Source organism: Accipiter gentilis, chromosome 22 (genome assembly GCF_929443795.1).
Source record: "Accipiter gentilis chromosome 22, bAccGen1.1, whole genome shotgun sequence".
Taxonomy (NCBI): domain Eukaryota; kingdom Metazoa; phylum Chordata; class Aves; order Accipitriformes; family Accipitridae; genus Astur; species Astur gentilis.
Genome location: NC_064901.1, coordinates 5,249,899 through 5,272,560, shown reverse-complemented (window position 1 = coordinate 5,272,560; position 22,662 = coordinate 5,249,899). Strand labels below are relative to the sequence as shown.

At 38.7% G+C, this 22,662-nt stretch overlaps 1 protein-coding gene across 3 annotated transcripts in view; it reads right to left on the bottom strand.

Moving 5' to 3' along the window:
• SLC25A21 (solute carrier family 25 member 21) overlaps positions 1–22,662 on the bottom strand; it is a 265,040-nt gene that overhangs the window by 16,216 nt on the left and 226,162 nt on the right. For all 3 annotated transcript variants that reach the window (XM_049825958.1, XM_049825959.1, XM_049825957.1), the window contains exons 4-6: positions 13,886–13,952; positions 7,367–7,426; positions 4,968–5,075 (exon numbers count right to left, since the gene is read on the bottom strand). In XM_049825958.1, coding sequence (XP_049681915.1) covers positions 4,968–5,075; positions 7,367–7,426; positions 13,886–13,952 — 235 coding nt within the window. The remainder of the gene's footprint in view (positions 1–4,967; positions 5,076–7,366; positions 7,427–13,885; positions 13,953–22,662) is intronic.

Genomic DNA, 22,662 nt, shown 5'->3' with positions numbered 1-22,662 from the left:
AAGAGATCATCTTTACAAAAAGAAAACAATAGCCATAGCATCACTTCAATCCTGTTGACAAACACAGTGTTGCCAATTCTTGTCATTTTATCTTAAGGCTCACCATATTTGTTATTTTCCCTTTCCTGTGATCATGTAAAAATCACAACTGTGATTAAAGGAAAAAAGATTCCTTATTTTTCTGATTGCAGAAAAATGATGAACGCATGACTTGAGTACTGTAAAAGACTAGGGATCCCTAATGCAAACAAAAAGGTCTTAAAATAATAATTTTTTTAAAAAAGATTTTATAGAGCAAGATATGGCTTTGAATGTGTGAATTTGGCAATAGTTTTTTCATCATTGATACTGTGCTGTTAAGATATGACAGATGAAACCCTTACACAACTAGAGTATATAAAAATCATTCTGGACAATAGGAAAATAAAAACAGCTTCTCTAGTAAAACCAAAGGCACAGGAATATGCATGGTGAGGGAGTAATAAAAGGGACAGAATTGGAACAGGAAATTTTTGAGCCATCATGGCTACAGAAGCAAGTCCTTGGGAGCCACAAATTAGAGCAGCAAGGGAGACTATAAATATTTGTGTTGAAGACCAGTTCAGCAGTTTCCAGATTCAGTGTTAGGGATAGGGTTGAAAGGGTGACATATATTGTCTGGGAACCCTTCTGGATCCTCTGAGGCTCTTCATGCTTTTAAGAATGCAAACCACTGCTTTAAGACACTGGCTTTTGAAGGAGTTATTGGGTAAGCAGCACTTTTTAAAACTGGATCACATGTTAAACTTTCTTCTCCTAGTGTTGAAAATCTTGAAAAGAAGGTGGTTTGGGGTTTTTTTTCTCTATTTTTTTCTTAAGCATCCAACTGGAAATCCTGTTTTGCCCTCCTAATGAATTATTTGACTTAAAAAGTGTAGTTAGATTTTCAAAATCAGAACACCCATTTAAATTCCAAGGTACAGAATTAGGAAATTGACTTTAGAAATCCTATTTTGAAAATAATGCCCAAAAGGCAAAAAAATAATTTTAGTCAGCCAAATTCCATTTAATGAAAGGCAGAAAGGAAGAAACTTCTGCAGAATGCACTTATATAATGACCAGTTCTTCAGACAGGGTCTGCCTGACTACATACACATTTGATCTTTTTTTCCAATACACTGTGATACTCAGAATCAGATGTTCCCCTTCTGAACATTTTAGATTTCTTTTTAGCAGAATTATAGAAAAGTTCCTTTCAAAAAGTTGTTGACTTGAGTTTGGCTTTCTCCAAAGGAAAAAGCCAGCTCTGGGTAACCAAATATTTAATTAGAAAGGCAAAACATGACTTCCACTAGGAGGCTCAAACATGAAAATATAGAAGAATTTTGACTATAACACTGTGAACACTGCTGATTTCAATACACTTATTTGTTTAATAGCTTTCCATTTCAAAATATCACTGTGGTAGATCAACAGCATCAGCCAAATGATGCCTATTATATCTGACACAGCATATGACTGCTTATTTAGGTGACTGACAAGTTTAGTCTTTAATACCAAGTTTCATTCTCTTTTTTCATATTTGGTAATTAATATTATCCTGTTAATGCTCTGCATACGTTTTACTATAGTTTCCTTTTCTAACTACTCCCAGAGATTCAGATCAGAATCTATTCTAAAATGTCAATACCCTACATCGAATATGGTCCAGATACTACCAATAACAACCCTTCTCATGCACAAAAAATGAGGATTAGATCTTTAAAAAATAACTAGTCATCCTGAATAAAGTGATTTAAACTGAATACAGCAACTTTCAATAGTAAGGTATCTCTTGGTCTCATCTTGAATACGGATTTACTAATGACTGAGAGAGGAAGGAAGCCTGTCACTTGCTGAACACCTGAGATGGGGTTCATCAGTCCAAATGTAGATACCTGCAATGTCTATGTCTACATCTGAGCTACTCAAAAAGACTCCATTTTTCAGTCCTTTAGCAATAAAGAGGGCTCTCTTAGACAGCATGTCACTTCATCCAAAGTCGGCATCTAAAATGTCAGCTGATCAAGCCATAGAAGGTCTGTGTTTCATCACTGATGATGGAAGGACCTTAGGATGACTAATTCCAATGGAGGAATTTATTGTATAAACGTCTGGAGTTAATTCACTTCACACAACTGTTGACTTATACTTAATAGAGACCTAGTCAGTGGAATCTGGAGTCAGATTCTTCTCATCATAAAGCAGAAACTTGTATTTGTTTAATTAATCACAACTCTTAAGTCAGGTGAGAAAATTTTTATTACCACACCAGCTTCTATAGCCAGTGAGTTATCCATGGCTACAGGGAAAAGAAAAAAAGAAAAGGGAAAAGAGAAAAAGAAAAAGAAGAGAAAGAAAAAGAGAAAGAAAAAGAAAAAGAAAAAGAAAAAGAAAAAGAAAAAGAAAACCAAACAAGGTGTTGGGCCTTCTAGCAGTTTACCTTAACAAAAAGTCACCATTATTTCCACCTGTAGCAAGTCACATTACAAAAGTGCCAATACGTGATTTATAGTGGCCTTCCTCTTTAAACCTATCAACCCTCGAAAGATGATCTGGTACCACAGAATAATTCAGCTGTCACCGTTGTGTGTGAATATTTGCTTTGGGGGTGTGCAGGAGTCTGGGTGTGGGCGTATGTGTTCATGCTCTTCCTTGTTCCTTTTAAATAAGATATATTTATTATTTCAATACAATAGTCAAAGAAATATGTGAACTGCATTAAATTTCATCATACAGTATGAAAGCTACACAATGGGATAGGTACATACTTTACTTAAACCTTTTAGAAAAACAGTGCATGGTAATGAAATGAGTGTACCATTGCCTTATGCTGTATAATAAAACATGCACATGCTTCTTCCAACAGGCTTGAGTTTATGTGCTTTAGTGTGGAATGTTCTTTAACATATTCTTAATGAGAACTTGAGATCATGGTAATGAAGTCACTGGAGTTTTCCCGATGTACAGCAAAATGTAAAATTCTAACACTTTTTTTAAAAGATATATTAAAAATTGATATGTCTGTGATTTAACCATCTTTGTGATTTAAGAACTTCAGTCCCTTAGATTTTTTCATTAGGGCAAATAGACACTTTTATTTATCTTTTAGGTGTAAACTAGGTTCCTAGTGGAGTCCCAATGGCATTCTTTTACAATTTTATTTTTATGATAACATAGTATTATTTAGATTTTGTGAAAATTTGCCTTTAAATTAAAGAGTATTCACCTAAACCAAAACAACTCAGAATGCTTTTGAACAGCTACACTGATTATTGGAGTATTCCGAAGGTCACCAAGAAAGGGATGCTGTAACTAAAGTAAGCAATTGCATGAAATTTACTAACTAAAACATCCCAGACTTTGTTATAAAGTTTGCAATAGGGAAAAAAATTAAAGCGTGTGAAGCAAAGGGATATATTGGTCTCTTGCAACTTTACAGGAACCAGTTTGCTCAAAATATAATACTGGTGTATTTACACTCAAACCCAGAGGTTTTGTTAAGATAGGTTAATTGTATGTTCACAACTGTGAGGCAGAAAGATCTATAATTTTTTCATATCACCTTCCTGAGAGAGACATCCTCTCACACATTGCCTTCTCCCACTTTCAGTCTCTCTCCTTCCAGGATCTTAACCTTTTTAGTCCTGTACTGTATTAGTTTTCCGTTTCAGTGGCTTTGCTGCCCTTGGTTAAAAAATGTCTAGGCTGGAGACTTGAAGCAATCAAACATCTCTTTTGCATGCATTGAGAATCGAACACAAATTTACCAAATGGTTTAAAATTTATTCTGGAAAAGAATACTTCTCTGGATGAGTTACAGAGTAGGTACCAGCTAGTCTATGACATTTGGCAATCAGTGGCAATATTTTGCCAGAGTGTACCTGAGGAGTTTGGTCCAAACAGCTTATGTAAATGGCCAGGTGATAAATCTCTTTACTGTGCATCCTCCAAAAGGGTTCAATTTGTGCACATGAGTGCTACAAGGCATGCAAGTATTAACTCAGTCAAAACTTAATAGTAGAATACGCAAAAAGCATGCCTCACCAGGGATTCAGCCAACCTTTTCATGCCATGCTTATGTGATTTGGCACTTCTACCATGGTACAGCTGATTTCTCAAAAAAATTTGAAAGAACTGATTTGACAATTGTTAGTCTTATTCACTGAGGAAAGAAAGAAGGAACTGTGTGACTGACTGCCTTCACTTTAGCCCTGGATCATTTTCTACATTAAAATTAATTTAAGCTGGTGCATTCCTGGGAACACTTGATTTTGATGAATCACTGTTTTCCAGTCTGACCTTTTCCCTGTTTCAGCAGTAGAACCATGGACAAAGGCAGTTTTGCACACTGAGTTCTTTGAACGAAACACTATTTGAATAATAAAACTCTGAAGTGAAACAGGAATTTAAATTGTCGGCATGCTTTATTATCTAACTATCCCGGTTTGTGCTTATAAATGTGAAGACTTATAAATAATTTCATCCAAGACTCTGAAATCTACCAGCTACATTTTTAACATAAAATACACCAGCTGGACCCTGGCTAGGGCATGGGGCCATGGTGTTTTACGCTAACCTTCGGTGCTCACTTGAAGGCTGGACCCTGCTGGCGTAAACGCAGTGTGTACAAGGGGCTCAGGTTTGTACTTCTGGATGACAATTCCTCACGGTGCTGGGCTTCTGGCTGCTCTGGAGGGATGAAGGTGCACTTCAGGCACAGAATATTTACAACGGAGATGCTGACATCACTGACAATACTGTACGCATCTCTGCATATCTGAGGCATCGTTTGTTGAGTCTCTTCTCTCTTTTTCCATTTCTATTAAGCTTATGGGAAAATTATTTGAATCAACCCAATATATTATAGACATTCTGCTCTGAATATGAACTTTGAAGTGTGTTATGCCTAATAAAGCAGGAAAAGAAGAATGGAGCAATTCTCATACCTCTGTGAAGGCATTACGATTTGCCTGTAAGGTAACCTTTACTACTTCAAAAGGGTTAACCACAACTGCTTCTGTCAATCCAGATCCCAAGCCAGCAACTGCAAATGCCTAGGAAAGTTAAAATTGAAGTTAAAAATTAAGAGGTAAAATTTCCCATACAACCGATTATGAAACTGAATGATACAATGCAAACTGTGAGATTACAGTAATACAGCAGTATTCTATTACTAAACAACTTTAGCCCTTGATTAGATGCTGACAGTTCATGAAGACAATATGACAATAGCCATAAACCACATTCCAAAAAATACAAAATAAAATGTCATAGCACTGTCAATGAATTCTCTTTTCAGCTGGAAGAAAAATTGTGGTACCAATTTATTACAAAAACATGGAAAAACAATGTCCTCGTGTTATCTTTGGGTGGAGTATGAACAAAACCACAAATATAATGCAGTTATGCAGCACTGGAAAAAACAAGTATTCACTGCAAAGATGAATTGACTCCATTTACTTAGAAGCTGATGGTACATTACAGCCATAGATACGGAGATATTCACTGCTTTGCTTTCCATCATGACACAGCATTTAAAAATACCTTAATTTGTTTGTAACAGAAAAATAACAGTGAAATATTTAGGTCAATTGAGAAAATCCAGAGGGGTTAATTTTAGTGATCACTTTACACACTTATTGCCTCCATTTAACATCTCCAAACTTTCTAGGGGCTGAAAAGAGTCCCAGGACCAACATACAATATACTGAGTACATTTGCTGAAATTCAAGGAAACCAACGGTAAGGAAAAAACATTAGTGAGAAGAAACATATTCAATACACAGGGATTTGAGCAGGGACTCTTGAGAGCTCAAGAAGGAGAAGAATGGTAAGTTAGAAGGGTAGTGGCAAACTCCAGCCTTCGGAGAAGACTGTGTTACCAACAAATCTATTTTTCCAACATGAGGTGGGAATATTACCTATCCCCTTCATCATCAACCATGAGACTGAAGCCAGCAGGAAGCTGGTGCTAATGTATGCATCCCTCTTTTAACAATAAATGTTGTCTTGATATGAGGTCTGTTGAGGCACCTGGAAGCATTCTGCCTAGTTTAGACCAGAATCCCTCTCAGTCTTCTTTTTCCCTCACTACCATGGCTATCTTAGGGGTAAAAATGCCTCTATGGTAACAGTACTGCACCAAAAATGTCAAGGATGTCTGATAGTTGCTGCATCTGCTATATGAATCAGAGCAGCTTTTGGTCAGCTCTTGCATGTTTACAAGTTTCCGGCATATTTTCTTGCCAAAAAAGTGCCACGGAATACGGAATACCACGGAACCTTAAACTCTGTTCTTTCCACTTGCTAGAGAACAAATATCAGCCTCTCTATTTACTTCTGAGGATGAGAAGAGCCTGCTGAAAAATGAAAGATAAAATAGGAGATACTGTAAACAACTATAGGGTCAGCGGAATAATTTAGAGGAAGAGGAAACTTCATTTAAACTAGTTAATATGATTCCATGACCATTCACTCACTGCAATGGAAGGCAGATGTAAATGGAAGCAATACCGTTTGATAGACACCTGAAATAACTAAAACCTTTATAGTGTAACCATAAAAATATCAATTGTTTCCTACAGTTGTGATACCATTATTGTGAAAAACAGATATTTACTATTATTTACATTCTTACACCACAGAAGGCACTAATTCTTATAAAAAGTATTTTATTCCAAATGCTACAATAGCAGAATTAAGCTCTATATATGAGAATGCAGACAACACATGCAAGCTACATCTTAGCATGAAAACATTTTTGAGTACATGTACGTCCTGTATTTTGTTTTTAAAACAGTTATGTTCTTGATAGGAAATCCTAACTCCACTGACTTATAAGAGAGTTTTGTCATTGATTTCAAAGGAGGTAGCAGTTTCTTACCAACAGTATGTTTCTACTATAAAGTCTTTAGAATAAGACTGAGGTCTGCATTTTCGTAATAGTTGCACTGTGCCTTGCAGAATAGCACTTTGAGCTTGAGATATCAAGCTAGTCACTATCACGTGAATAAATAAATATTGATAATGTTAGACTTTTTTTTGTTACTTTGCAAGAATGAAGAATGACAAGTTGCATACAGACACTTCCATGGTGACTGTCGCCATCTATGATAACAAATGTTATGACATTGTAGGGAATTATTTTGAAGACATTTGATATAAAAATGTAGCTATAATTTTGATAAATTCTGTTATCAATGATTTCAAGGGACAAGTCTGTTCTGAAAAACTCTTGGTTGAACTGGCCCCTTTAATTTTGGGCTCCTTCTATGGGAAGAAATGGATGGGAATGCTCCGAATACACATAATAAATTAGAACATGAAGTTCTGTATCCATACATACCAGTCCTGGTGGTAACGATGCATATCCTAGTAGTTTCTTGTACTGTTCAAAGGTGAAAAACTGTAAATAAAAGTTAGACTGAAATTGCGTTGAAAAAAATTATGAGTTACTTATGCAAATAAGTAAAACCAAACTACAATGGAGCTTCACTACCTCGTATAGTAAGTATCTGTGTGCAGTTCTGCAAAATAAACATAAGTCACTTTTGTTTCATGCTCTCCGTAGCAGTGTTAGATGTGCAATAGTAGACAACTAGGCTGCAGAACTGATTTTATTAGTGTATCATGCATAATAGCAGCATAAGTGCAATTAAAGTAATGTTTTATGTAAGAGTTTGCTTGCAACACATAGTTCGTGTTTTTAATTTATGAACTTTTCCTCTAGCATTGAACTTGTACATTCTGGTGTAAATGTAGTAGCAGATACTACCATTTCTCCCAAGAAATCACCATCACATCTTTAATATAATATACTGCAATCACTTTCACATTTCTCAGATAGTAGTCCACTTATCAGAGAGATGTAATTGCAGATTTTGAAGATGGAAAGTCTGTAGATTTTTCTAATATTTTACTGTCAACAGACACATTTCTTTCAGTTTTTGCTCTTTACAAATAAATCTTTCACCCAATTGTCTGCTTTCAGTCAGTGGTGCTCAGAAATTCCGAGCATCTGCAATTCCGTAGAGGATAAGTTTTGAAAGCTGTACTCTTGGGTGGTTGAACTTCAAGAAAGAAATGAGAAGCTCAGTTTCATGTGCACCAACATGGAGAAAGGCAACCATTCGTAAATGGTTTGCTTTGCAACCTAACACTTCTTGCCATCCAAATCCATTAATTTTCAGAATACCTTTTGTGAAATCTAAAAATCAAAGCAGAATAAATGAATGGATTTGTTCTTCTAAGAAGAGTGTTGAGAATAACCCTGACCTGAAGTCAGTAAGAAGCTTCCAATTGACACAGGCAGACAAAATTTCACTGCCTATTTCCTTGCCCGTGGACACAAAGCCTAAGGTGCATCAGTCAAGGTATACTCTAAAGAAAGGGTATTTGTTGACATTTTACAAATCATTGGTAAGATGCCCTCTGAAATACAGCACACAATCCCAGCCACCTTTGTTGAAAAAAGGTGAACTCAGACTACAGCATGTTCAAAACAGGGTTACCAGGACCGTAAGGAGAGCTTAAAAAGTTTTCTTTAAGAATGAAGACTGAAGGAGAGTAAATGCTTGCCTTGTTTAGTCTAGCAAAAGAGAGGCTGCAAGAGAATGAAAAACAAGGAAAGGAAAGATATGTAACATAAAGTAATTGGGTATAAAAGTAAAAACTACTCATAAATAGAATGTGGCTTGAGATCTGATGAAGCTTTCTTACAACCAAAGGAGCGGGGTCCGGAATAGTCTTCCAATAAGAATAATGGGGGAAAAATCTTAATCACTTGTAAGGGAGAGTTTGATAAGTTTATGAGAGAGATTATAGAACAGCAGGGGACTAGACTTGCTGACCTAAGAGATCCTTTTTAGTCCAGTGTTTCCGTGTACAGCAAATCTCCCCAAACCCCATATTGTTTCAAATTCATATTCTGCAAATATGTTGCTGAAGCCACTGAAAAAGCACTTCAGGCTGATACCACATAAGACAGTTCTGAGGGCAGTGAAAATGATCTTCTAGCATGAGGAATGAGGACAGCAGAAAATCTTGTGGGTTAGAAAGAATAGATATCTGGATTCCAGGTAAAACCAAAGATATTGGAGGTGTTACTCCATATAATTTTCACACATGGAACAATACAAGGCCCGTAACTACAGCTCACTATTTGTGAGTCCTGTAATCTGTCCAAGAAGTATTCACGACTTTGCATCCAAAAAGAAAGTGGCTTTTACACAGCACGTGTAGTATTATGGGACTGAACAACAAAAACACGTTCACAGCTTCACCAAGACAGCATCAACACACGTGGTTGTCTACTAGAGCAAGAGCTGTCACATCCCTGTATAGCAAAAGTAAATAAATAGAACCTCTGACTTTCCTGGCTACTTTCCAAAGTTGACCTGTAACACTTAATTAGTTTAGAGCAAGCTGATTCAAATGAAGGTGGGATCCTCTGAAAGTCAGTGCATTTCACTCCCACACATGAGGCTGTGATCCTTCTGCATAGCACTTGCCCACGCATGTGACAATCAAACTGTTTCACCATGAGAGGAAGGCAATGGGAAATGAGGTCAATGGAGATGTGGGGGTTGTTAAGAAACATAAGGGAATAGAGTTTTTCAGACAAAACAGAAAGACTGGGTGACCTGTGCTGGGTCTCAGCCAAAGAAGACAAGCTCAGTCCCTCAGGGCTCAGTTACCACAGACCTACCAGAACAAACCAGCTTTTCCACAAACCATGTGTACAGGAACATGAGTAATAGCACCACATTGTCATTTTAACTTGTTTAGAACCCTGTCCTATGGCAAAGTCAATAACATTTTTCAATCAAGACCTGCTTCAAATGAAAAGTCACTGGAATCACACCAAAACCATCAGAGAACTGGGTGTTAATGTGTTAATAATGCCACCACATTTAAAGCAGGAGGGAATATGTATACGTAACGCAAAATTAGGGTGTTAAATTCTGAAAACTGAAGGACTGATACTCTGGCCAGTGGGTAGATACTTTTTTTAATCGTCAGTAGGCATTATTATCTCATTTTGCAGAAAGGTCCTAGAATCGCGGCCAGATTTTAACTGTCCTCCAAATAGTGTACAGATTGAACGCTAATCTTGCAAACATCCTGCAAATATGTTTAAAATTGTTGTACTGGCCTTGCCAATAGTCAGGAAAGATAGAAGTGTTACTTAGACTGTAGGCCTATCTTTTTGGATAGCTGAAGATATTTTATAGGTAAAAGGAAGTCTCTGAGAAAGTGTCAATTGTGGTTGGGTGAGTTACTTCACTGAACTAAATTAACTTCTTATTGTGATAAAGTTTGCTTTATTCTCTCTCCAGCATCTTTCTACTCATTGTTACCCTCCTAACCTTTAATGGAATTTCTGGTATTCCTTAATGTTTTCCATAGTGTTACAGATCTGTAAAATGGTTGTAATAAAGGCAGAAATACATTACCTAGGAATTTTTTGGTCTTAAAAATGTTACCTTAAAAATCAATAGCTTCCTAGAGTCATAAATAAAATAACTACTTAATAGTAACTATGCTTTAGATCATTTTTTAAAGAAAACAAATCAATAGCAATAAAACTCAGTATAAATGTTGCTGGGTGTACTAGCGTGGCCAGTATACATACAATTTTGCCAAAAAGTATCTAGCTATATCACATGGATTTATATCATGTACATCCACCCAAAATGTTTTTAAAAACACAGCATAATTTGTCTTTTTCTCTACAGTTGTATTAAGTTAATAGCTTTGTGCAAAAAGAAATCTCAGAATAAATGTATTTAAAACATGCTTTTGTGTATATAATAACCAATATTGTCCATCTGGCAAAGATACACTTTAATTCAAGTTACACAGAAAATAGCCAAAGTACTTACCAGATGTCTCAATAACTCTAAGGTAAAAATATATGCTTGAAACAAGATGTCTGGGAACACATGAACAATATAAATTTGCCCCAAAAGTTCATCTGTTAACCATTGTATTGGCATCATCACTTTTTCCTCCAAGTTCAATCTAACATAAAGTTATAAACTTTGACTCTTCATCTTCCAGAAATACCAGCTTTCTTTTTAGAAGGGAAATAAAGAGAGAGAAAAAAAAGAAATAGCAAGACAGACATGAGAATGTAGTTGACTAAAAGTGAAGCTGTATCTTCAACACTTAGCTGAATAACTGGGGCTAAATAACTTCATTTTAGCAGCTTTATTTTTATTTGCAAATATCCACACCAGATAAATACAGAATTCCAGTAGCACAAGTACATTTCTTCTTAGTACAAAATCTCCCTTGTCCATTCCCTATACACTTTTATGAGATATAAAAGACACTATAACTAGAACTTTTCAAAAGTTCATTACAAACACAAACCAAGGCTGCTGGAACCTAGAAATTGCCTCTCTACCTTTTGTGCTTTCTCAAGTCTCAGAACCATAGGCATGGGCATAGTCTTCCTCTAAATCTTACTACTCACTTTGGCAGTGGACAAGGGACACCTTGGGGCCTGTTAAAATGAGGAAAACTATTAGAAGAATAAAAGGTGGAGAGTGAGCCAAAGGAAGCAGTGACTTTTCCACTGGGGTCATATCCAAATAAGGTTAGTGGAAATTTGAGACAAGCTGGATTCTCTTCAGGTCAAAGCATGGGTACAAATTTCACTTTCCATGTCAGAAATTGTGCTGGCATATAAAATCTCCCATTGAATTGCTTCAGTGTTCAGGTTCTTACAAGGACATTACTGTCCTGCCCTATTCCATCACTGAATTCTTCTAATGTAGAATATAGCTGATGTCCCAAGGTAACTTAAAGTTCTCCTGGTGTCCTAGGAACAGCATAAAATTTAAAGGAATAGTGTAAAGAGTTAAAGAATTCCATGATTTAATTAAAAAACATTTAGCATTTAAACCTGATTCTCATGGTTGCAGAAACACTACTGAGCCCTCACATAAATGCCCAAGAATGAGGTAGAAAGCGTCCCACTAAGGGAGCACCACTAAGACTTTTAAGGATCTGTGAGCTTATGATGTACACCAAGAGGCTAAGAACTGAGTCTGCTTAGCCTGGAGATGAGAAGGCTAAGGGGATATCATTCCTGTCTTCCACCATGTAAAGGTTATACAGAAGACAAAGTCAGACTTTCTCAGAGCACAGAAGCACAAGAGGCGATAGGCAAAAGTCGCAACAGGGGAATTTGGATTGGATATAAGGCAAAATTCTTCACAGTGAAAGCAATTAAGCACTGGAGCAGGAGCACAGAGGGGCTGCAGTCTCCATACTTCAAGGTTTTCAGAAGCACACTAGACAAGGTGTCCGAGCAACCTGATCTAACCATGAGGTCAGCCCTGCTTCCAGCAGGAGGCTCACCAGATGACCTCCAGAGATCCCTCCCAACTTAAATGTATGATTCTATAATTATATTGAATATCATGGGGTTTAAGCCAATTTAATAAATTTGAGTAAGAGAAAGTGACTCAAGATTCTCGAATGACTCAGGATGGTAGGAAAGAAATCAAACCCGGGTTTGTATTTTAACTAAATATATGCTGGAATCTAAAAAGCATGATCAGATTGACTTTGACCTGTTTCAAATGAAATGAAATGGAGAGGCAGAAGAAACATCACAGCCCGAAGAAAACGGGTTACTACAGATCTTCTAAATATCATCCATCTATTCTTCACTGCCACTTTGCTATTAAATTGAACTTTAGTTTTCTTAGTTGTATTAAATAATTTTGAGATAGGTGACATATGTCATTTGCATCTAAAATGCCAATGCAAACAAGAAGATGACATTACCAGAACTCCTTTAGGATTCTGTTACAAGGTCACATCCTGTCACTTTATACAAATATTATTCCTCTGTAAAGGAATTGGAATGCGAGTGATTAATTGCAGACTAAGGACCAGAATCATATGCAGCCTTTTTAGAAAGAAACAAAAAAAGAAAAAAAGGAAAGTCAAGACATTCTGTATAATAACTGCTTTTAGACACATTTGGTGCAACTACAGGAAACTTCAAAGTTCTGAAGTAAAATACAAAGAAACATCTGCGTGTAACACGACGGATGCTTTGATAGATTTAGAACTTTAAGATGAGGTGCTTAATTACTGGGTTTTAATTAAAAAGGTTGCATGACTTAAGTAAAAAAATTGATGTATTGATGTATTTTGCTGAGCAATGTTACTAAAATAATGCTCCACAAATCAGCATAAAGGATAATAAAAGAAAATTAGATCAACATTGGACAACAGGTAAACTTTGAAAGGCTAGCATCTATTTCAACTGTAAGAGAGCTGGAGTAAAATGTTCTTTGCATGATGAAGAGTTGTACCCATTACCATGTTCAATCTGTAAAAAAATGAGAGTATGGAGGAGAGTGCTCTTTGGAGTACAAGGAAACTCTGGGCAGCACTTCAAACCTACAGATATACTGCTTCAAGTTACTGAGTAAGTACTTATTAGGAGTGTCTTCTTTAATGGCTTCTTGTGTTAATTTATTAAGCTATGATTAGTTGTTTTGCAAGTAAAACAAAATGTCTAAACCAGAGGTAATTATGAGGCTAAAATATAATATTTATATAATTTTGATTATATAAACTAATTGTAATTTGTTTTTCAGTAACATTATATATACAGGTCAAAAATAGCCTAGCATTTAAGAGCCTTATCCTACATTTCTTAATCAAGCAGTTTTTATTGTGTTATCAACAGGAAAGTTTCCTCCTAATAGACATCAGACGATTAATATGACAAATAAGTTTAATATTCTAATGTCAATCAGCTGGGGACAAATAAAATGTTTTACCGCTGCCACTGTCCCTGCTCATATTTTTAAAAGAGGAAGTATGGGGTTTTTACCTTCACCGCCCTTTTGGGTGTCTCAGCCAAGATGGGAGGATATATTCCTTTGTAGAAGCCAAGCAATCTATTGAAGAAAAAAATAAATTATTTTTGTATGGATAAACAACATATCATTACCATACTGCCAATTTGATTTTCACTATTGAGTAAAGCAACTAACCTTTCAGCATTTCCGAGCATACAGACAAATAATGATACTCTCTGCTTACTTGCTAAATAACTAATGCGCTACCAATTCTGTTATGTGCTGGTGAGATGATATAAAAAAGCCAGCAATGAATAAGTAAAAATTCAATCCATTTTTCCTGAGCAGACAAGAAATTGTATTTAAAGGAAGAGGAACAGTTTTGGCAATGAAGAGGAAGTATTATTTCATTGTTTTAATTTTCTTGACACAGCAATGATCAATATTAAAAACTGAAGTCACAAAATACAGATTTGGAAAAAACTGTGACTTCAGCAAGTTGCATACAAAAAAACCTGCATGCTTATCTTCAGATGCTAAGTTAAGACATCTTTTAAAGTTTAGTTTTAAATATGCCTCAAAATAGATGAAGTATTTTTTTTTTGACAACTTAGTTTTAAGACAAGTTACCTATTCATAGAGCCATAACAGAATGTATAAATTTCATCTTGGAAAAACCATTTGGGCAATATCTTGCCACTGTACTCCTTCAGGTCTTTGCCCCTCCCTTGCCTGGCTCCATAAACACCTAAGGAGTTTACAATAGCTGCTGACTTTTGGAGCTGGCCTGAAGCCAAAGATCCCCTTGTTGCTATGCTTTGCTTTGCATCATCTACATTTTATATAAAGCCTGCTACAACCACACATGGCATTTGCAGGCAGCCTGAGCTCTGCTTAGGCCAATGTAGATGCATAACGCTGGGTCTTGGGAATGCTTTGACTGACAAGTAGTTCTCAAAATCCCCAGGTGAGCTAAAGTAGACATAGTTCTTGTCTGCTAGGTCTCCACATTAACCTAGATAGTACATGGGGAGAGTTCAGAAAGGCATCTAATGCAATCAGCAAGAAGCTACCTGGCCAGCCAACACAGGTATATCTTACAACTTATCCATCTTCAGAGTGTACACACTTCATTCAGGACTGTAAGAGGATTCTGTCTACAGAAGAAATCACTTCTTAAAGCAAAGCATTTGTGTCTTTTTAAAATGTTGAAAGGTGGTTATGTTGAAAGGTGGTGATTAACCTTTCTAAACCAGCCTATTACTGGAAATATATTTGCAGGGTGTAGAAGAGTCATCACATCAACAGATTCTCCTATAGTTATCCTGTACATGTCAAAGGGAAACAATTAAATTCATATTCCCCATGTGAATGTAAAATACCACAAATGCTATACCATTTTTTCCACCCCTCTTCTAATGCTTCTCTGGAGTTCTCTTCGTAAGCTGCTCCAATATAAATTAAATAATTTAGGCTTTGCAAGATGCTCCAGAGTGGGGTATCGCTTATCCTTCCTCTGAAGTAAACAAGTTATGAATTCCAGTCCGTGATAAAAGAAAACTTTGAGCATTTCGTACAATGATGTTTTCATGACAAAACACTGAAAGTCCTTGGGTAGGAGATTTCAGGGATTCAGATGAGTCGTCAGATGTTTGAATTTCCCCAAAGTCTCATTTTCCAAACATAAATACATACAATACATACATATATCTGTATCTATCCACATTGATATGGATATAACTATAGATATCTATAGATATGGATATAACGATATAGATATACTGGATCCAGTTTTAGTCTTTAACAGTTCATACATATTCAGAGTATATTCTTGCTGATTCAGCAAGCTATTGAAATGTTGAACATTAAGCATGTGATTCATACAGTTTAATGTGAGTTCAAACTGAAACTGAGGTCCAAGTAGGATCAGCTGCAAGAACATAGATCCCTATAAACACTTTCTTCCTTTCAGCTCAGTCTAAACCACTGTAAGTGTATCTACAATAAGCATCCTGTTTGGAATTTCTAGTACTCCAGCATGATTGGAATTACAAAATGAAAAGTGTTCCACTGCTCTACTCACAGGTGTAGCTCTGACTACAAAAAAGTGAGACCCAAACTTGGTCCAGATTTCTCATTAATAAGAGATGCATAAGCAGAGAAATATGCAGTGTAAAGCAACAACTCAATTCTAAAAACACACAGCAGCATTACCTAGCGTTGCACAGCAGTACACGTTGCTTTCCCAGGTTGCCTTCTTGTATACTCAGATGTATGCAGCTATTGAATATATAAACCTTGTAACATTCCCATGGTCTCTGAGGATCTCAGGGAAAACTCTTCAGAGAGAATGTGGAAGGGAAGGATATACCAGGAATCTGAGCAACACACCTGCCATGTCAGCAATCTTGTGAGGCACGTAATCCCCCATTCTATCACAGGTTGGTGTTGAAATACCAGCAATTCAGATGATTAGCAGACCAGGCAGTGGATTGTTTGAAAATTCTAGAGAAATAGGAACTGAAAATATGAAAAGCAATTATCTATTGCTCCTGAATCACAGAAAGGTTGAGGATGGAAGGGACCTCTGGAGATCATCTGGTCCAAACCCCTGCTCAAGCAGGGCTACCTACAGCCGGTTGCCCAGGACCACTTCCAGACAGCTTCTGAATATCTCCAAGGATGGAGACTCCACAGCCTCCCTGGGCAATCTGTGCAAGTGCTCAGTCACCCTCAGAGTAAAAAAGTGTTTCCTGATGTTCACATGGACCCCCTTGTGTTTCAGCTTGTGCCTGGTCCTGTCACTGGGCACCACTGAAAAGAGACTGGCTCTATCCTCTTTGCACCCTTCCTTTAGGCATTTGTGCACATTGATGAGATCCCCCCTGAGCCTTCCCTCCTCCAGGCAGAGCAGTCTCAGCTCTCTCAGCCTTTCCTCATGTGAAAGATGCTCCAGTCCCTTCACCATCTTGGTGGGCCTTCACTGGACTCTGGCAGTATGTCCATGTCTCTTGTACTTGGGAGCCCAGAACTGGACCCAGCACTCTAGGTGTGGCCTCACCGGTGCTGAGTAGAGGGGAAAGATCCCTATCCTCGCCCTGCTGGCAACAGTCCTCCTAATGCAGCCCAGGACACCGGTAGCCCTTTTGGTTGCAGGGCACATTGCTGACTTACGTTCTACTTAGTGTCAATGAGGACCCCAGGTCCTTTTCTGCAAATCTGCTTTCCAGCTGGTTGGCTCCCAGGTGCATGGGGTTGTTCCTCCCTAGGTGCAGGACTTTACATTTCCCCTTGTTGAACTTCATGAGGTTCCTGTCAGACCATTTCTCTAGTGTGTCAAAGTCCATCTGAATGGCCGTACAACCCTCTGGTACATCAGCCACTCCTCCCAGTCTTGTATCATCAGCAAACTTGCTGAGGGTACACTCTGCCCCATGATTCAGATCATTAATGAAGGTGTTGAACAGAGTTGGATCCAGTATTGACTGCTGGGGTACACTGCTAGTTACTGGCCTCCAGCTAGGCTTCATACCACTGATCAGCACCCTCTGGGCATGGCCATTCAGCCAGTTTTCAGTCCACTTCACTGTTTGTTCATCCAGTTCGTACTTCAATAGCTTCTCTATGGCGATCTTATGGGAGACAGTGTCAAAAACTTTACTGAAGTCTAGGTTGGCAATGTCCACTGCTTTCCCCACATACCAAGCCAGTCATTTCATCACAGAAGGTTATCAGGTTGGTCAAACACGACTTCCCCTTTGTGAATCCATGCTGATGGCTCCCAGTCGTTGCCTTGTCCTTCATGTGCCTGGAAATGGTTTCCAGGATTAGTTGCTTCACCACCTTCCCAGGGATCAAGGTGAGGCTGACCAGCCTGTAGTTCTCTGGATCCTCCTCCTCACCCTTTTTGAAGATAGGAGTGACATTTGCTTTCCTCCAGGCCCCAGGCACCTCTCCTAGTTGCCATGATCATTTAAAGATCATTGAGAGTGACCTTGCAACAATATCAGCTAGCTCCCTCAGCTCTTGTGGGTGCATCCTATCAGGGCTCACGGACTTATGTATGTCAGGTTTGCTTAAGTATTCTCTAACCTGACCCTCTTTCACCATGGGTAAGTCTTCCTTATGCCAGACCTTCCCCCTCTCTCCAGAGCTTTAGATTTCTGAAGGCTGGTCTTGCTACTAAAAACTGAGGCAAAGAAGGCATTCAGTATTTCAGCGTTTTCCATGTCCTGTGTCACCAGGGCCTTTGCTCCATTCAGCAGCAGTGCCACATTTTCCCTAGTCTTCCTTTTACCACCTAGATACTCACAGAAGCACTTCTTGTTGCCCTTGACATCCCTCACCAAATTCAACTCCCGGTGGGCTTTGGCTTTCCTAACCATGTCTCTGCATGCTCAGACTGTCTCTATACTCCTCCCACATTACCTGTCCCTGCTTCGACCATCTGTACACTCCCTTTTTATGTTTGAGTTTTGCCAGGAGCTCCTTGCTCAACCACACAGGCCTTTTGGTATTTTTGCCTGACTTCCTGCATGTTGGGATGGACTTCTCCTGAGCGGAGGTGATCCTTGAATACTATCCAGGTTTCCTGGATTCCTGTTCCCTCCAGAGACTTATACCATGTGACTTGTCCACTGAAGAGGCCACAGTCTCTTCTGAAGTCCACGGTTGTGATCTTGCTTTTCGCCCTGCTCCCTCTTTGCAGGATCCTGAACTCCACCATCTCATGGTCACAACAACCAAGGCTCTCTTCAACCTTCACATCCCCAATGAGGCCTTCCTCATTCGTGAGTATGAGGTCCAGCAAAGCACCTCTCCTCATTGGTTCCTCTTTCATTTGTGTCAAGAATTTATCATTAATGGTCTCTAATAACCTCCTGGATTGCTTATGCCCTGCTATGATGTCCCTCCAGGAGGTATCAAAGTGGTTGAAGTCCCCATGAGGATCAGGGTCAGCAAATGCGAGGCTGCTTCTACCTGTCTGTAGAGGGCCTCATCCGCTTGTTCTTCCTGGTCAGGCAGCCCATAGTAGACATCCACTACAAAGTCACCAGTATCGGTCTGCTCTTTAATCCTTACCCATAAGCTCTCATCATTCACCCTCGGGCAGAGCTCCATGCACTCCAGCTGCTCTCTCCCATAAAGGGCACCCCCCCTCCTTGTCTTCCCGGCTTGTCCTTCCTAAAGAGCCCGTATCCCTCCGTTGCAGCACTCCAGTCATGCAAGCCGCCCCGTGCATCTCTGGGATCCCAACAAGATCTTACGCCTGCAGCTGCACACAGATCTCTAATTCCTTATGTTTACTTCGCACGCTGCCTGCCTTAGCGTGCAGGCACTTCGGAGGAGACTTTCTCACTTACACGCAAACGCTTGAGGTGACTCCACTTAAGCCCCGTTTTGTTCACCTTGTGTTCCTGGTCACATCAGCCCAGGCGCTTTGCTTGTCACCCTGTCCGTTGCTCCCTCAGAGCTGCAGTAACTCTCTCCCTCCCTTGTGGTTCCTGGTTTAAAGCCCTCTTTACCAGGTCAGCCACCCTGCGGCAAAGATAGCCGTGCAAAGCTATCAGTGTGCATGTCATGCCAAGGTGATCTGCTTATTGCAGCTGTAAGGTCAACACTGAAGATTTTCTGCTGGAGGAATCTCTACTGTGAACCAAGAGGATCTGCAGAGCTCATATTCATGGCTCTATGAATCCCTACAATTTTAAGGGATCTGTAGCTGGGTTTCACAGCTTTACTCCTCTTTTTGTCCGTGGAGGCAAATCTCACCATGAAAAACAGACAAGAAGGAGTTAATGTCTATTCCTATGGAACACATTAAGTTTAGAAATCTAAAAACACATGAAAACTTTGAGGATATACATCCATATATGCAATATGTAATTCAGTAAACATGGTAAGAACTAGCTCAGTATTTAATTATGAACTGTGGTTTAGGTTTTTTTTTTCTTCCTCATTTGAAATAGAAACAGAAAAAAGGTTAGCAAGCACAGCCAGTAAGATGAAAGGAATAAAGGAAAGGAGGAAGTAGAAGACAATCCCATCCCATCACTGCCTATTGTCAACTGACTAATTTTTTGCATAAAGCGTAGTCTCTTTTAGAACCTTCTGTGCCTGAGGTGGAGGACAAGCAGCCGCCCTCACCTTTTCCAAATAATGCTTTATAAATTGTGCCCATTAAAGATACAATTTTTTAAAATCTTCACAGAATGAGCTATTCACTTAATTTTAAAAAACTAGCATGATAGTAACAAAAACTTGAATGTTTGTCAGTCAGAAAGCACATACACACACACAGCGATCTTATACTTCTCTTTTCCTTGGTCAATAACATTGAGTTAGCCTACTTGCACATGGTGTATAAAATTTTTCAAAGTCAGCTAATGAATGGTGATGACATTTCACATTTGAAAGACACTATCACTTGGATTCAGGCCTTCTTTCAGAAAACTGGTGTTCAGAAAAATTATGGAACAGCAGCAGCAATCACTGCAGCGTGTGATAGAAGAGAGAGGATGTGACATCATATCCCTAGCTAGAGACACTGGAAAGAACAAGTAAACCTCTAACAGAAACACAGCTACATCTTATTTTCTTTCAGCATTAAGGGTCTAAATGAACATCACCATTCAATTGTATTCTGGGCAACAGCCCAAACTCATCTTTGCAGCAGTTGATTTTGAAACATTACAGTCAATCATATCTTCTCAATTTGTTCTTTCAGGCTTTTGCTATCCTTCTGGTTTCCATTTCTTGTTTGGAAGCCTTGAGTCATTCACCCTGGCAAGACGACCAACCTAAATCAGTTATTTTCTCCAAATTATACTGAAATTGGGATCTTGCTTAGTTTGTTGTTTTCTTCTTCTGTCTTTCACATAATTTTCCCTTTAAGGATCTAATAAAGCTGATTGAAGGCATGAACACAATATTTCCTTTCTTCTCTTCCTGACAAATCCAAGTCTCTTACCCACATTGTTTCATAATTGAAACAAAAAACCTCTTAGGTCCAATTCTGCTTTCATTACCTCTGCATTATCCCAAGGATAAATAAAAGACCTGGGTTTCATGACCATGTCAGTTACATTAAATGAATGCGTGACTTTCTGATTTTACAAAATGTTTTAGTTCAACAAAAAGAAGGAATTTTGAAGATGAGCTTGGTGAAAGGGTGGGTGGTTTTCAAAAGGAGGAAGAAAATATGTCTAGATGTAAAAAAATTTGCTTCGAGTTTCATTTAGACCAGGAAAAAGGTATCTTCTTATTTCATGGTAAGTAGCATGTTGTGAATTTATTATCAACAGAAAATAAACCAATTGAAAAGAGGGCAATATTACTTTAATATAGCTATTAGTGTGAATTAATCTTTATGTTGACCTAGCTGGATAATTAAAAGATTTTCAATTCCCGGAAGTTGCAGAAAACTAGCAAGTGCTTAGTGAAGGCAGGCACAAGTTAGTACCTATCGCTGAGAAAAAGGGACCAACAATTTAGCCATTTATTTTGAGAGCAGCAAGCCACTAGCCAGTTCACACGTGTAGTTAACCTTCATTCACAGTGTCTACAACCATTTGTCCAGCTGAAGAGGTATGCTATAGGGAAGGCTGGGTGCCATTCAGGGGCAATAAGCACAGAGTGGGGCATACTTGAAAAGATTTTGAAGGTTGGACACATTCAAAGAAACCTAGGCTTGGACACTCTGTTGCTCTCCAAAATGCTTTTTTTCTTGTGAAGTATGTTATGTACATTATCCTACTGCAAATGTTAAACACATGTCCCTTCAGGAACCTCATATAAAGCTGTCAATGACACACTTAGCCAACCTGGCTTCTGAATTTCTATTATGCAAACATATTTCTTTATCTATTCTGTGTCTACTATACAGATACGTGCCATTTTAGACACCAGCACTAAATACTAGTTATTTTCATAGCTTATTTCACTTTTTTTCACTGAGCTTGCATTGCAACACATGGGAATTAAGGAAACCCAATTTTTTTTCACAGCAAGTAAATGTAATACAGAATTATGCGTTACCATGTGTCTGTAGTAGCACTGATGTTATACTATATGCTAAAAAAAGACCAAGTGTCCAGCTAAAAGAATACTAGAAGCAGATCGATTCGTGAAGGAAATCCCTCAAATAAGTTAAGACAACACAGAGTATGAAAAGTGACTGGTTAAAGAGAAAGGGACTGTCAGTGACAGGAATCAAGATACTGCGGCGAGTTGACCCTGGCTGGATGCCAGGTGCCCACCAAAGCCACTCCATCACTGCTGAGCCTCCTCAACTGGACAGGGGAGAGAAAATAGAACGAAAGGCTCATGAGTCAAGATAAGGACAGGGAGAGATCACTCAACCAATTACCATCACGGGCAAAACAGACTCGATTTGGGGAAATTAGTTTAATTTATTACTAATCAAATCAGAGAAGGGTAATAAGAAATAAAAACTAAATCTTAAAACAGCTTCCCCCTACCCTTCCCTTCTTCCCAGGCTTAACTTCACTTCTGGATTCTCTACCTCCCCACCTCCAGCGGCGCAGGGGGAGGGGGAATGGGGGTTGTGGTCAGTTCATCACACGTTGTCTCTGCTGCTCCTTCCTCCTCAGGGGCAGGACTCCTCATGCTCTTCCCCTGCTCCAGCATGGGGTCTCTCCCACAGGAGACGGTCCTCCAAAAACTTCTTCAACGTGGGTCCTTCCCACGGGCTGCAGTTCTTCACGAACTGCTCCAGCGTGGGTCCCTTCTATGGGGTGCAGTCCTTCAGGCAGACTGCTCCAGCGTGGGTCCCCCACAGGGTCACAAG